This window comes from Streptopelia decaocto (genome assembly GCF_964273445.1).
Source record: "Streptopelia decaocto genome assembly, chromosome: 2".
Classification (NCBI taxonomy): domain Eukaryota; kingdom Metazoa; phylum Chordata; class Aves; order Columbiformes; family Columbidae; genus Streptopelia; species Streptopelia decaocto.
Window position 1 is genome coordinate 42,451,460 of NC_138655.1, and position 16,104 is coordinate 42,467,563.

The window sequence follows — 16,104 nt, forward strand, 5'->3', positions numbered from 1 at the left end:
TTCCTGAAAATTTTGTCTTTGGATTTTAGGGGTTTTTTTTGCTGCCAGTACTGAGAATAGATAAACTTTATCTAGAGGTTTCTATATTTGTACTTTGCATTTCCTTCTTGCCCTGTGCTTCTCACCATCAGTCTGACATTAATACTTCATATTAAAAAAAGGTATCATAGAGTGACAGAAAGGTGCATTGAATACACACATATATACAGACAAGCAAACAGCACTCTATACTTCTAGACAGGCTGTAGGAAATCTTGCTTTCAGATTTATTAATAAAATATTTTTCTTTGTGACAATATTTCCATTTTATGTGTTAAAATCTTAATTAAGTTATCGAGATGAATCATTAAAATATGAGTACCAAAAGCACTGAAAATCTTGCTCTGAGGGCATTATTTATTGTAGGGTGAAGCACATACAGTGTCGTGTCACCTTGGTGTACAGTGCAGCACAGACAGGTTTGTCGTGCTTAACAGTAGTGCTTAGCTCAACTTAGATGTCGGCAGCTTGTGTTCAAGACTTGAGGATGTCCTTTAAAAATCATCAAGTTTGATGTCTGTTTGTTTGGTGGTTTTGTTTGGTTTTTTGTTTATTTGTTTTTTCTGGGTAAGTTCATTAGTAGTGACATATGCAGCTGTTGCCTCTATACAAACTTAACTAGTTTACAAATTAAAAATAGTAGAGAAAAAAATATTTTCAGACCTCTCAAACTCAGTAAAGGTTTGTACTAGAGAAGTTGTTTGTCAGGATTCATTTTGAAATCAGATGTAACTTTTAGTCACAAAATTTCAACTTTTATACAGCTTACTTCTAGATAAACTGGTGATTTATTTTCCTCTAGCTAGTTACACAAAATGGAACAGACTGCCACTCCCAGCATGTGAAACCCACTCAGGGCAAGTCATGCTTTTACAAAGACTACAATAGAAATTAGAAAGTGCACAGCTCTTACATTAGCTCTTTCCAGGAGGTCAATTTCACTTTTACCTATGTCAGCAACACTGGCTTCCCCAAGTCATAGTTTATTTCACAGTAATGTGCCATGAAACTATTTTACCAAGATAGTAGTATCAATTTAATTTCTGAAATTCAGAATTTAAAATGTGCAAGTAAACTTAGATAGTTATTATTATTGTTATTATTCTAATTTATTGCATATGCTCTGTTTTCAGCTGTTAGAGGGTGTTTCAAAAAGATGGACCCAAGACACCTTGTGTTGTGACTTCAAATTGGGTCCACCTTCTTGAAACACCCTCTATTTTTGGATTCCATTACAATATCAGTACATGCACATGTGCACAGATAGATTCCAGGAACACACATGTAACCTCAGAGCCAAATCCTGATTTTCTCACTCAGGGAAGTATTTCCAGGTGCTGGTCTCCAGTCTGCTGACTGCAGTGGGTTGGTAGAAACAGAAGTAGCATTTGGTTTCTGCAGCCAGGAACTCTGAAATAGTTTGCTCAAAAAGTGTAATTTTGCTATTACACCAGTAAATTCATCTAGAGAAAAATGAATACCCTGTAGCAGTCACATAGCAAGTTATTCAAGTTTCAGCCAAGCAGAATTTGTAGTATCATCAGTGACTCTAGTCAGTTTTCTGGGATCTAGTTATCAACTTACCCTTAAGTCTCAAGCAATATTGAAGGAAAGGTGGAGGGAAGATCATATTGAAATTCTTGAAGTCAGACATAAAGCATTCGTGAACTTAGTGAGATTTGTTGGGATATGCTTTCAGAAAATAATTCAGCATCAACATCCTCAGTAAATTTTCCCACCACAGAAATATTACATAACTGAAGCAATTCTAAGGAGACCATTTATGTATTAGCCTGATTGCCTAATGATTTGGGACTGCATAGCTGCTACCCCCCCGTTGCTGTGTTTCTGACTGTGTATCTCCCACCAATTTCTTCTGACTCCATAGTTTCAACTAATTTTGAGAAGAAAATGTTTAGATGGGTTTTAAACCCATCAAATCAGAAAATCTGGGTATAAGACACAAAAACAGAGTGCAATTAATTCCACTATTCGCTTGTCATTATTATTGTGAAGCTTGCCCTTGAAAAATATGGGACTGCAAGCATTTAGATATTATCCTAGTGCTCCTGCTCGTTATAAATAAATAAATAAATAAAACTAGTAAGACACTGTTAGAGGATTTTGTTCAGACATGGCCATTCTATTTATCCCTTGTGGTCTCTTGTTTCAGGACTATGTATGTACCAGAACAGCTGACTATCCTGAGCTTTGAGAGTATGAAGCACCTTCCAGAATCTATCCAATCTTTACAGCACATAGTAGTAATAAGATATGTCTCTCAAGGCCTTGATAACAATTACCTCTAAAAGCTTTGGATGGAATTTCTCACTTAGAGTTTAATTGTTTCTTGTTCCATGGGTGACTTAAAAGTTTGAATACTTTTTGCTAACCATCTGTGACTCTAATTTAATATAAAGCAGTCACTATGTAGATAAAAATCAGAAGTGAGAAACTTTATTCACCTTTTTTCAGTATCGGGCTGTCTCTGAAAGAACTATCAAAACCCAAAGATATTACATTTAAATTTTGAGCAAGAGAAGTCTTTTTGCTGACACATTCAAAAGATTTCACAGTTTTATTCATTTACTTTTGTATAATTTTTGAGTTAATGCATGGGAATTTTTGTAAGTTAAGGTGTTTTATTATGAAGCACAGACAAGATGATTGTTTTAATATGTGGTATGGACCAAGCTAAACAGTCCTATAAATTTTAGCTTTGAATTGATTAAACATCTCTCATAGTTTAAAATTATTAAAAGGAAAGAAAATCAATAGAAAAATCACCTGCATTGATTTTATTGTTGGTTTTCACTCATTGTGCCACTTTTAAATATTCATCACAATGCAACATGCTATTTAGACCAAAGTAGCTGCTGTTCAGTAGATGCAGTGGACACTTTTTGTTTCATAATTAAAAGACCAACACTGTGATTGGTGTGGTATTTATTATGAAATGATGACAAAGGAGTACCAGTGGTTTTAATAGTTTTAGCTTACAGAAGCTGTTGTTAATTTTGTCTGTACAGTTGCAGGTGAAATAATGCACAGTGGATAAATAGTCTATATTGGTTTAACTGAACATAATATATAGTGTGTTCTGGAGTTGTTTGTCTCAATAGACTATAGTAATCAAAAGTAATGAACCTATTATGTGCAGGACCTTGGAGAGCATAGAATGGCAGTAAAAGTGTGGCACATAAAAGGTTTATTAAAGGAAATTAAAGTCCATCATTGCCACACCTGCTCCCCTATTATAAGTCTATGGCAGGTCAGTGCCTTCAATCACAACTCAGCATCAGAGAACAGAGCCATGTTTCCCATTACCATTGCAGTCACATTGCAAAAACTCGTTCTCCATGTTTTAAGGATAGTAACAAGTAAAGGCTGCCATCAGTCCCACTGCGTAAACGTGAGCCGGTTATGTTCCTTACCTGCTAACAACCAACATCAGATGAAAATTTAAACACACAAAAGATACAGTTGTCTGGCTCTGAGATGTGTTTCAATCAATGCATATGTTCATTTCAGATATTGCTAACCTATGTTCTAGAATTAGACTTCTTCAAGCACACTAATACCCTTTTCAAATGCTTGTGTTCTGTCCTGCAAATAGGTATTTTGATTCCAGTAGCTGTATATAATGTGTAACCATATATAAGAGCAAGCAGAATATAACCTAGGAAATTAGGGAAACGCTTTTTCTCCCCTAGAAAGTCTGACTTTACTCATTTTCTTTCTCAGGTCAATTTTGTCATATTCTGCAATGTTCTTTCAGATAAGATCTTCAAAATACCTCAGTTATCTGAGTCATATAAAGCTAAAAATAAAGCATCCTCAGACCTTCAATCTCTATACATGGAAAAAAGGCATGAATAGAGATTTGTATATCTTCCCCCTGTGGGACAAATCAGTGCTGCTGATCCTCAGAAAGGAAGAGTGAAGTAATAGACAAGACCTCCTGTTGACATGTTTTTTTGTCTTGTGACCTTTTGCAGGGAACGATATAAAGCAGGCACTGGCAACTTCTGGTATCCACAGAATGTATCTACCTATTCCCCAACACATTTATATAAATCAGATGTTGGTGTCTGCATTTGTTCTTGCATATTGATCTACAGAAGCACATGGGAGTTTCTTCATCTACAGTCTGTTTGATCATTACCTGTTTGCAGGAATGATGCAAACATGATTTAAACAGGGAAACTGAGATTCAAAGCAAAGATAGAATGTAAGATACTAACATAGACTGGAAAAGAATTCTGGAGTTCCTGATACTTTGTCTAGAAAAAAATTCATCATGACAGAGTCTTTCTTACATAAAAATTAAGAATTACTTTCAGAAAGGACTTTACCTCCCTGGACATGGTTAAAATTACACTATTGTACAGTCTGCTATGTGTCACTGCAGCTCTCCACACTAGAACATGAAATTTTAATCCCTTCGAGTTTCAGGGGTTTGTAATAAAATCCATGGATTGAAAACCTGCCCCTACAATTATGGCTTTGGGCCAGATCCAAGACCAGAAGGTGCATATTTCCAGTGCCGGTTTGGGTGTAGCCAAAAATGTTATGAGAATGGTTGATCTTGAAAAGCCTCTCATTTCAGTGAATAATCTTACAGCAACAGCTGACTTTGGGGGGTTCGGATTTTCAGTAGTTTGGTGTGAAATTTTTTAATGTGGAATTCAAACCTGGACACTACATCCTCCCCAAAACTCATACAGATGTGAAACTATGTCCCTGACGAAAACTTCTGTAAGAAGTAGTTGATTGAGTGATGAAGTACTTAAAGGTTTTATGTGTGCAGTTACACACATTCAAGCAAGCAGGTTTCACTTTTTAAGGATGAAGTTGTCAGAAATGAAGGTTCCGACACAGCTATTGAGATATGCTTCTGTTACAAGCATAATGCAAAGTGCCTGTAGGCACTGTGGCTTTCTGGGACCTTTTCTTCCAGAAGGTTGTTGCTGAAAGCAACACTCATACAGCATTGCTGTTTCTAATCTTATGCCTTCAGCTAACACCTGTAAACCTTGTCATTAAACCTTACAGAGTCACTCATAACAATCACTTTATTAAACAAATCTGCATCATTAAAAGTATCTCCTAGGTATTTACTAGATATTCACAGATGGCTTTTTATCTCTTTGACAAGATTAATAAGGCATGATTATTCTTCCTTCTATTACTGTCTAGCCTTTGGAAATATGAAAAAAAAAAAAAAAGATACTTTTTTTCTCAATGGCAAAAGGAATGAATTAAAGACTTTGTGTTAATATTACAGATGGATGCAGATGGGGAAAATAAAAAGCTGCGCACACGTTCAAAAGGAACCAGGGGTGAGTTAGCAAGCACGTTCCACGACCCTGTGCCCAGCACACCATGAAATATGATAGTTCCTGTGCACAGTCCCTAATGTGCAGTAAGAGAGTGTGCAGCTTCCTTGGGGCTGCTTTTTTAATCAAGGCAGGACACAGACTGCTGGCATTAAGAGGCACAATATTATTAGCTATGATTTAAAGAAAAGCAGAAAAAAAATCTACTGTATGCCATTTTCTTTGAGCTATTTATCAAAGAGAACAAAGGTTATGTTTTTTTATTATTTAAACAAAGACTTTTCCATAGGGAGTAAATCTAGAAAATTTTGAATGGATGCTTTCAAAATAAAGTACAAAACTTTGTCTCAGTCAACAGATTTTTTTTTGTGTCTATTGCCATTGATAATTCATAAATTAACTGTGTAAATGGTCCAGAAGTAAATTTTCTTTAGTCAAAATCTGCAAGGGTATGTGGCAGAGGAAAAACTTGTGCTTTTTTAAAGTACTAGTGCTCGTGTTTCATTTTCCAAAGTTACAAGATAGCTGTATTTCCCAGCTATTTCTCTCTTTTTGTAAGGAACAGATGGAAATGCATTACTGAGAGATAAACAGGTCCTTAATGATCTCAACATCTGGAAAACATGATTGACTAGCCATACAGCCCTTACAGGAAAATAACTTTTTATTTTAATTGGTAACACTTTTTGTGACTCTTGATGAGTGAAAAATTGAGATACGTAAAAATAAATGACAAAGTTTTGCCTGCCCTGTGAGCATTTTTGCTTATGACTATTTTCAGAGGTGCAAAGCACCCATTCTTCACTCTGATTTTAGTGTGAATTGTGCACTCTCAGGACTGTGAAAAAAGACTAGTTTGATTCATTGTCACAACTCAGTAGTTCTGGATTGTTAATATCATAGCTCCAAGTTGTGGTTAAAATGAAAAATGAAAGTGTGGTTTGCCTCAGTTCTCTAGTTTTAAATGGCCAAAGAGTTGAAAAGTGTAAGACTTCACTTAGAAGAAGACAGAGGAAGTGAGAGTGTCACAAACTGCCCACAGGCAAGGGGATAAATACAGACAAGCCTTTCTACAGAACTTAAGCATCATTGTATCAAACCTCTGATGCATCCCTCAGTAACGTTCTCTGAAATTAATGTAAAATTCATATATATTTCAAAAGCACCAGAACAGGGGATTTGAACAAAGTTATGGAATAGGGAAATTATTGACACCTCGGCATTAGAGCATGTTTTCTCTGTTGGTCAGGACTGTAAGTTAAAACAGTCTGGCTGACTTAACAGACTTTAATTATATAATGTTTAAAAGGGAATTTAACATTCATATACTTTTTACTCAAAAAGATAACAACACATTTTTTAAACTTATTAATTTCTTTCTCAATATTTTTTACACACATGCATACACATCTTTAGGAATTAATTGATGAGGAATAGTGGAAACAACAAAAGTTTCCTGTGCACTATGAGTAATACTTAGAGCCACCTGTTGGTTTTTTCTATATGCTGTATTTCCTTGTGTGGGCAGGTATTTTTAAACATGATCCTTTGTCATTGACAAATTGAATTAAAGTCAAGAAAAAGAAGATATTTGTCACTCTATTTTCAATAAAAACAAATGACTTCCTTTATTTTTTTCTTATTATTTTTCTTATTGTTCAACTGAACATTATACTCAAGGTTTTATACACCCTAAAATAACTGTGAGAATTATTTGTTCAGTTAACATTTGCCACTTATAGCTACAATCCCGTGGTTAGCATGAAGTAATCACCTGTGTTTTGATAGGTGTTCCTCTGTCATCACCGATAGGCAGGTGCAAGGTTACAGAAAGCACAAGCCTGGAAGTGTAAACTAATTCATTCTTTCCTGCTTTTATTAACAGTTCAAGTGGACTCTATAGCTCAAGAGCTCAGGTAAGAATTCACGTTGTTTATTTTTTAAGTTTTAATTTCTGATTATATTGATGAATTCATACCAATGGTATTGCTATTACTATAAAACAGAGAATCCAGCAAATGGTACATTATGTAAAGGTTTAACGTAGACCAGACAAAGAGTACTTGATACAGATCGACTTTTTATATATACCAAAAATAAAAGCAAAATGTAAAGTAGTGCAAAGTGGGCAGGATTCTGGTATGCTACCCTTATGTTCAGCCTGTGTCAGGGCACACAACAAACGAGTATACTTTCTGATCAATCTTCAGCCTTCTTTTTCCTGTAATAGGTACTGTAGTTGTTTAACATCTGAACATTCTAAGAAATATTAATCTTTATAAGGTTTTCTTAGATGGTTTTTATAAAACTGTCTCTGTAAACTGCTGTGAATTTTAAGTGCAATAGTGGTTCCTTCTTCCTCAAGTACTTGCTGAGGTTGCATATTTTATTGAAGTAGCACTAAGTACTTTTCAAATTTACATAAAACATAGCAGTCCATTCAAAGTCAGAAATTCTGCAAGGATATTTCTGATCACTAACAATCTAGTAATATTTTAACATTACTACTTTAATCTCACTAATGTGTGCATCAGCTCCTAATAACTGGTCCAAGATCTTAGAACAAACCCCGCAAAGACTGGTATATTATTCAGTAGAAAATCTTAAAAAAAAAGAATTTTTATCATCAGATTCAAGTTGTCTCTGTGACAAATTTACTCCTCACGTCCCCAAGGGAAACATTTACAGATAGGTACAAATTCCTATGGTTTTTAATGAAACATACAATGGACTACAGCTGCAATAAAAAAGCTGAAAACATTTTTGCGAAAGAGTTTTTCTTTAATAAAGTTGTTTTGCCTACACTGTCTTTTCATCACATGCTACTGAGCTGCTTTCTTAACCACAGCAGGCATCTGAAGTATGTGTTAGTGGGTTAATCCATCTAGGGAACAGAAACATCATCATGTGATTTATTTGATCAATCAAAATGCCACTCCCTCTTAAGGCAGAACATGAAATATTTACAGGAAGCTATTTGCAGTGAAGACATACAATATTTTAAGGTTTTGTTTCATAATAAAACTGAGAAAATTATAAGCTTCTTACAGATATTCCATAAAGGGAAGTGTAGGCTAACTTTTTGGGTAAATTGTTCATGGTAAGTCACTCATTCAGCTCTGCTGTGAACCTCATTTTTCTGTACGGCTTCAGTTTCCTGAGATTTAGTGCTGTTTCTTTTTCCTCTGTGCATCCCCAATTTATACACCAGAAGGATGCATTAATCTGAAGAGGCAGTCATCCAAAAATGAGGATGGTCCATGTGTTCTTAAGAAAAAAATGTTTGAAAAATGGAGGATGTACAAGTTTTTGCAACATCAGGGAATCTGTAATTTATGCATAATCAATTACTATAGCTTTTCTCAAGCAATTTTGCTTTTCCTTGTGAAATACATGCTATCTTAGGAACTACTGCACAACAGACTACTCTCTCTGTCAGAAGTGTGGACTGCTTCCATAAAAAACATATTTTGATTTAAAACAGTGAGCTAAACAGCCAACAAAGTCATTGCCCAGTCCTTAACTTGGTAATTGTAACTTCTATAGTACCAAATTCCATACTGGGTATCTTTGCAGTCAAGTGGCTTTGCTGGCATACAAGTCAGGTGATCAACTTTTATTAATCTATTTGTTAATGAAAAACTAGAGGAAGGGAGGCAAGGGCTGCCTTTTGGAAATGTAGTCTATGAACTGCATTCCTATTAATCATACCCATATTATTGTGAAAAAAATATTAAACACTCCCCAATAATTAAAGACTGAAATATACTGTTCTGTTCCCTGGATGCAGATATTGGAACTACTGTCTTTTCTGACCAAGGTTCTAAATGCTATGTTGGCTGAGAAATTTAAATCCATGCTTAATTAATTTCCCCTTTTCCCCTGGCTTATCCTATCTGACAAAGCACTTTTGCACTCCTTATTGAGTTTCTGTTACAAAGTGCCTTGGGATACTTCTACATGAAAGGCACTACATAAGCTTACATGCTCATATTGTACTATTATTAGTTTCATAGCATTGATTGGTTCTAGAGCATTTGTTAGCCTTTTCTTATTCTGCAAGTTGTGGTTCACAAAAATTGAGAATGAAATAATGAAAAGCAAAATGAAAAGTTGCAATTACGAATTAGATGCAATAATGCATGAAAATTTCTCTTGTATAAATTTCAGGGGTTGCATTCTTACTTAATGGAATTCAATGCCAAAAAATCTGTTGAGTTCAAGAAAGCCAAGATTTCATGCAGAAATCTGGCTAATGATTTTGCTATCATCCACCTCTTCCTGAGAAACAGGACCACCTTTCCGCATAAAACATTTTCAGAAAAAACATCACCTTAAGGGCCACGTTGGGATTTAATTTTTTTTTCTGTTTAGTAAAATAACTAAAAAATCCCTTGCATTGCACTGAGTTTTCAGAGGACAGAAAATTTCCAGATGTTGACCACCTTTACACAACTCCTATTTAAGTGTCAAACTTTAACAGATTTCGTGTAATTATAAAACTCAGGAATCCCAGATTTCAATGTCATATAATTTATTTTCTTTATATGTGAATATTATTAATACTGCTGTGTTATTAGTTTGGATTTATAAGACTTTTTTAGTTATATCTACTGTATACACTGCAGTGTTGAAACATAATATGCAAAACTTAATAAGTCCTTCGAAATAGATCTGTTTCTCCTCCAGCCTTAATTATTCACTCATGGACAACATTATTTAATTTTTCATTTAGGAATGTAGTGCTGCCCACAGGAAGATATGAGTTTTTTATCACAACCTAAACATAGCAAACATGATATGTGGTAGAAGTGAGTGATAAAGCCAGGAGATATTTATCCCATACATTGAAGTTTGAATCTGACACCTTTTGGACATAACAACTGTGCCGTATCCATCTTCTGCAAGAAGCAGAAAGAAGAAGTCTTCTCTTGGATGAGTGGGTAATACACTGCTGAAAGGACCAGGACCTTCAACTGTGTTCAGGATTAGAATGAAAACCAAGGGGAAGTGAGGAATATTGGTGTGATGTATTCTCATTACTGTGTTCTGTTTAACAGATGGGATACAGTACGATGAACCATCTGTAGGTTATGGAGTGACATCTGGGTCAGACCAAGAAAGAGTAAATTGAATTGATCCAAGCATAGGATTACAAAAGCATAGATCAGTTTGGCGAAGTCCATATTTGTAAAAAAGGGTAACTTTTCAGGGTTAGATACAGGTAAGACCAAGTCTTTCTGGCTTCTGTTACTAATGAAGACTACACAAGGCACTGGTGCTTCAAGCCATGGAGAACAGTCCTGCTCTTTGGTACAAACAGTTACACTTCCCCTTACTCTCTGTAGTGTTGGATCACTTCTTCAAAAGGTCCATTTCATCAAAAGTAAGGAAGGCTACTTTTTACCTGGAACTCTTTTTCCAAATGTTGTGAAACATTTTAGATATTCAGATAAGTTGAACTGTACAGTGTCAGTATGTAGAGATATGAGTATCTTGGATGCTTTAGCAGTGAGACAAGTAACAGAGTGTCTTGATGTCTCTTTGGTAGGAGTAACTGGACAATTCACCCTTTGTTGCTGTGTCTTGATTAGGAGAAAATAGCAAAGCAACCCTGAGGCCAGTGGTACTGAACTATTTCAGGATGTTTATGTTACTAAAATCTATTCCTTAACTTCATCCAAAATGTTTAAGAGGTATGCCAATAGAAGTAACAGTATTGATAGTGTACTAATAAGCATTTTGCTAACTAAAGTAGTTATTACTTATTATACAATACTGAATATTTTGCTTATTTCCTCTAAGTGCTAGTAGATCATATGTATCCAATTATATCTGAATGCTAGTTTCAGACAGTAACAGAATGAAGGTAGACAGTTTGGTAGGTAGAAAATTATTTGGCCACTCAGGAAAAGTTCATGGCATGAAATAAAAGGGCTGTGCACCCTAGCTGCATTTAGAAAGGAATGTCTCATTGGTATGTGGGTTTTTAAGAAATATTGTATGAAAAGAAAGCCGTAGTCTGGCAGATGATCTGAGAAAGAGGTGAAAGTGCTACCTAGATGATGGAAGAAGTGGGCACATGAGACAAAATCAAACAAAAAGGCTCAAAGATGTTCTCCAGTAAGAACTGAGATTATTATTGTTTTGTGTAGCTATCACATTCACAGTATTCCTGTCCCATAACACTGCTTAAAAGTGAGACAGAGACTGAGAAAGCTGTTTGTTGCTACCCTGCATCTGGAAAAAACTGTCAGCTTTACCCTTTGGGCTTGGCTTCTGTTTCCACCGGAGTTGGTCATAGACTCTGATTTTCTGGTGGGAAAAAAGAACATCTATCATAATCCTGAGTAAGCACATTTGTAATAGAACAGAGCTGGACTCTTGAATCTCCTGGTGACTCACCTGTCTCCCACTGGGAGTATGGGACCCTCGCAGTCCTTATTGTGCTCTGCTGAAACAAAATGTGTCCTTGAGTCCAGATAGACTTAGTAGTAAATGATAAATTAAGATGGTCAATATCTACTTCCAGGATATTTATCCCATTTTTGTGCAGACATGTCTGAGCTTGACAAAAAGTCTTTTTCTGCAATTGAAGGTTGGGTGTTGACAGCATACGTTCCCAGCTTTCCTCCCCGGTGTTCCTTTTGATGGTTACTGGCTGGGTCAGAGTTGTGCTAAACTGTCATTCAACTGTTCTCCGTAATACATCCAGATTAGGCATTTAATCTGAGAAAAAGAACTGTGTCACAGCATTTCTATTGATAACTGATATTCAATTAAACAATGGGCATTAATCTTAAGAGTACCTATACCCCAGGTCTTGTAACAGAATAATGAGTTAAGAGTATCTACTGCTTGCTCTCTAGCTTGGAAAAGAAACTTCCTCCCTGCCCTCACCATTGTAGTAATTGAAAAGGTTCTGGGGCTTTGAAAATATTAACCTCTGCCTCTTACTCTATGATTTCTGGTATAATCAAGGCTGTCATGTTGTCATCAATTATATTTTCTTAAATTCCCAGTAAATCTTTTTCATTTCTTATTATTTTCTGACAACACTGTTAGGTTCTTAAGGAATTCAGGCAAGCATGCTAGTCAGTACTTTCCTTAAAGAATCTATAGAAAACTATGTTTTATGCCAAGGAAAAATGATTTTATAAGTGATGTTTGATAGAAAACTTCTAACAGTCAAGTATAAATAAAGACTGAACAATCAGACATGGTGCATTTTACTGTGAAGCAAAGGTAAGTATATGCTGGTCACAGAACTAATAAAATAATACTGCTGGAATTCACCTATCATTATTATATCCTGTATGTCAACCATTCTCATCATAACTAATAAAACAAGCATTAATGTAAGTTGTAATGGCAATCAAATTTATAGGTCTGTCATGTCTATGTTCCTCCCTTGTTTCCTCTTTCATCTTCCAGTGTCCCTCTAATTAGCCATCAAACTGTGAAATATACAGTGTTGGCATTCCTCCTCTCCCTTTGCTCTGCTTATTCTTCTCCCCCTCCTCTCATCTTCTCCTCTTCCTTTCCTAGAGCTCTGATGAGTTGATGCACCTCAAGCTTTTTGCCTTTTTTGTAGTACCACATGCTTTCAGACTTAAGAAATGGGTTGTTGTTTCAGTAAAGAAACAGTAAACAAGAAACAAATAAACACAGATAGAAATTCAAACATTTTCCACTTCAAGTTTTCTACTTTCAGATATTCATGTGAGTAGGTTAAGGCTTGCAAAAAATGTTTGGAACTGGTGTATAGAGAATGTTAGAGAATGGAGAATATCAAATAAAATATTTTTTTTTCCATTAAAATGACATTATTTGAATGAGATTATAAAAGAAAATAACATCCACTTTTAAAAACACTGTCAGTGTTTCTGTGAAGAGAAATAATACCATATAGTTCTGGGTGATCACAAGTAACAACCTAAACATTTAGCAGATAACCCTGAGGTTGACAGTTATTTGACTTAACTATTCAGTGAACTGTTCTGAATAACCGTTAAGATGGCTGAAATAGAAACTGTATCTCATACTCCTTTTGAGACTCCTGTGGTTGGAGTTGTTAATTACAATAAATCATTTGCCTAATTCCTGTAGAAATTAAAACCTTTTGACCTATGCACTGTGACCTTTTCCTTTTCCTCCTGGATTTACTTAGAACATTTAAAATTTGTATTTGATGTTCAGATTTCCAAGTTTAAGAACTTCCTGAGATCCATGCAAAGGAAAAAAAAAAAAAAGAAAAAAAAAAAAAGTGTTTTCCTAACTGTGTCTCAGTCTTTTACTAAAAATAACTTACCGGTTAGAAAAGCATCCAAATATACAACTCTAGCCATATAGAGTTATAGAGTTCTTAGTCTATGAGCTATAGAATGGCACCATGAAGAAGTCATGCATTTCATTAAAATAATGTTTCAATTAGAGGGTTCATGTGTGGGGTTTTGTTTTTTGTGGTTTTTTTTTAATGATCTGAATATCCTTCTGATCCTACAAGCTTGTAAACTGACAACAAGAAAACCAGAGAAGAGAATTTAAATCTGTGCTGTCTTTCTCTGAGTTGCCTTTCCTTTGCGGAGAACTCTGCTAAAATAGTAAACTAGAGTTTAAAAAAAAATAACAACAACAAAGCAACAACAACAACAAATTTAATGAGCCTATTGCAGCCTGAAATTGTTGTCCTTTAGCCTCAGGCATCACAGAGAGCTTGAGGCATGGGCAGATTTCACCATAACTGCATGCCTTTTCCTATGTCATTGCTGACTTACCATTGCTCCACTCTTTTTACATGCTTCTTTTTATTTGCTCAATCATTTCACAGTCCAGTTATTCTTTTTGGTCAGGTGGCCTGTAACATTTAGTTTACTGTCTGAAGCATCGCCAGGCTCGGTACCTAATGACTCAACACCATTACCCATTTCTCCCCAGCCTCTTCTTATGGGGGCTAATAAATCCTCTTTCACCAACAAGGTTATGGCAGCTACTTTGCCTTTCTTACGCGTCTTTTTAAAATAAAATACATCTTTTAATATCATGCTCTAGCCAGCTTTCAGTTATGATACCATATTTTCTACACATTAGTATGTGTCCAGTTCTGTTGCTTTTTTCCTAGCTAAAGCTTTCATTTCTGTATATAGACAGACACTTTAATACCCCCAAGTTACTGAGCTTATTTTACTCTATATTAGTGTTCATAAATATGAATTTCCCTTTTATCTTTCTTCCCATCTATATCCCATGTGCACTCCTTTAATCTTGTTTCAGCCCTGGACTGAACTTCTCACAACTGATGTTTTAGAAAAAGAGCATTGTCCATGTATGGCAGTAAAGTTTTATATTTGTAGAAGGCCCTTGAACCCTGGAATGAGTGCTACAGTGCACAGGAAAAGCCCCTGTCCCTTTCACAGATACAACTTGTAAGTCAAGTGTATGAGTTTGTTAAAAAGGGGTAAAATGCATTTTTTGTGTTGTGTATGATATTAAAAAATGAGAAGCAGATTTTCTTTAATTGTCATTGGAGTAAGTTGTGCTAGTTCTGAGCTTCTGTTACAGCCAATTCACTAAAGTCTAAATGATGAGCAATCTTTTTCGACATATTATGTTGGTTGAAATACTTCCAATTTTAATTGGTTAAAAATGTTGACGGAAGGAAAATACTGTTATCTGATTAATTATCTCCAAAACAATTTTTCAGAAATTCCCAATAGGAGCTACTTTCCAGATTATTTTTCACAACCTAGGCTGAATTTGTGAAATACAGCACACTCCATCATTCTGTCCAAATGTTGTAAACTGTTTAAAAGTTACTATGGTTTGGTTTACTTTACAAAACATGAGAAAACATTAATGTCAGTAACTCAGACGGCAGATTAGCAATCAGGGAAAATACATGTTTAGCTTCTTGTCAGTGATGACAACTCAGTGGTTGTCTCCAGGACTAGCCTGCAAAATTTCATCTGTAAAAACTAACATCAGAGTTCTGTTTAAAAGTGGCCTTTTTAATATTTTCACATTGAGTCATAAGTTTTCATTGGCATGATCTCTGAATATGTTTAAATTTTATTTAAAAGAATTTGAAAGAAAACTTTTGTTTGTTTGTTTGCTTAACTCAGTCTTAGATTGCCAATGAACTGTAGCCCAACCCTTGATGACAATTTTCTCAGTTGCATGGTTTTACTCCTTGAAGTTCTTCAACTAGTCAGTGTGTTGCCAGTACAGTCTTAAAATTCTTAGAAGAAAGCTCAGCCATGACAGACATTTATAAGTTACTGGTTTGTCAGTGGCAAGTGTCCCTGAATCTTCAAAAAACAACTTTTCTCTCCTATAAGTAAAATGTAGTATTTGACTTCTGCAGTGTCCCAGGGCATCTGCAAGTTGGTGACAAAATCTCATCAAGACCTAAAGTATATGGCAACATCTTTAATCACAATATCATTGAGGAGTAGTTAGGCTAACCTTCTCCTTGTAACTACTGATGTGAAGTTAAATGGTTCTGCAAGATCAGAGGATGATTTCTGCTTTAATTAATTCAATAGTCTAATGCTTAGTTTTGTAGTATAGTTAGGCAGTTAAAAGGCAATTCAGGTTAAAGTACAATGTTCCATTAATCATTCTTGCACAAACTCACAAGGAGTGGTCTCCTTAAATAACGTTAGACAGTAAATATTAAAGTGCCTTGATGTTCAAAGACATTTATTTTCTCTCTTGAAGCTAAGGA

General features: G+C 35.3%; 1 protein-coding gene across 1 annotated transcript in view; it reads left to right on the forward strand.

The window, feature by feature from the left end:
- ST18 (ST18 C2H2C-type zinc finger transcription factor) overlaps window positions 1-16,104 on the forward strand; it is a 180,115-nt gene that overhangs the window by 109,201 nt on the left and 54,810 nt on the right. The window contains exons 4-5 of the mRNA XM_082044958.1: window positions 5,327-5,381; window positions 7,264-7,294. Coding sequence (XP_081901084.1) covers window positions 5,327-5,381; window positions 7,264-7,294 — 86 coding nt within the window. The remainder of the gene's footprint in view (window positions 1-5,326; window positions 5,382-7,263; window positions 7,295-16,104) is intronic.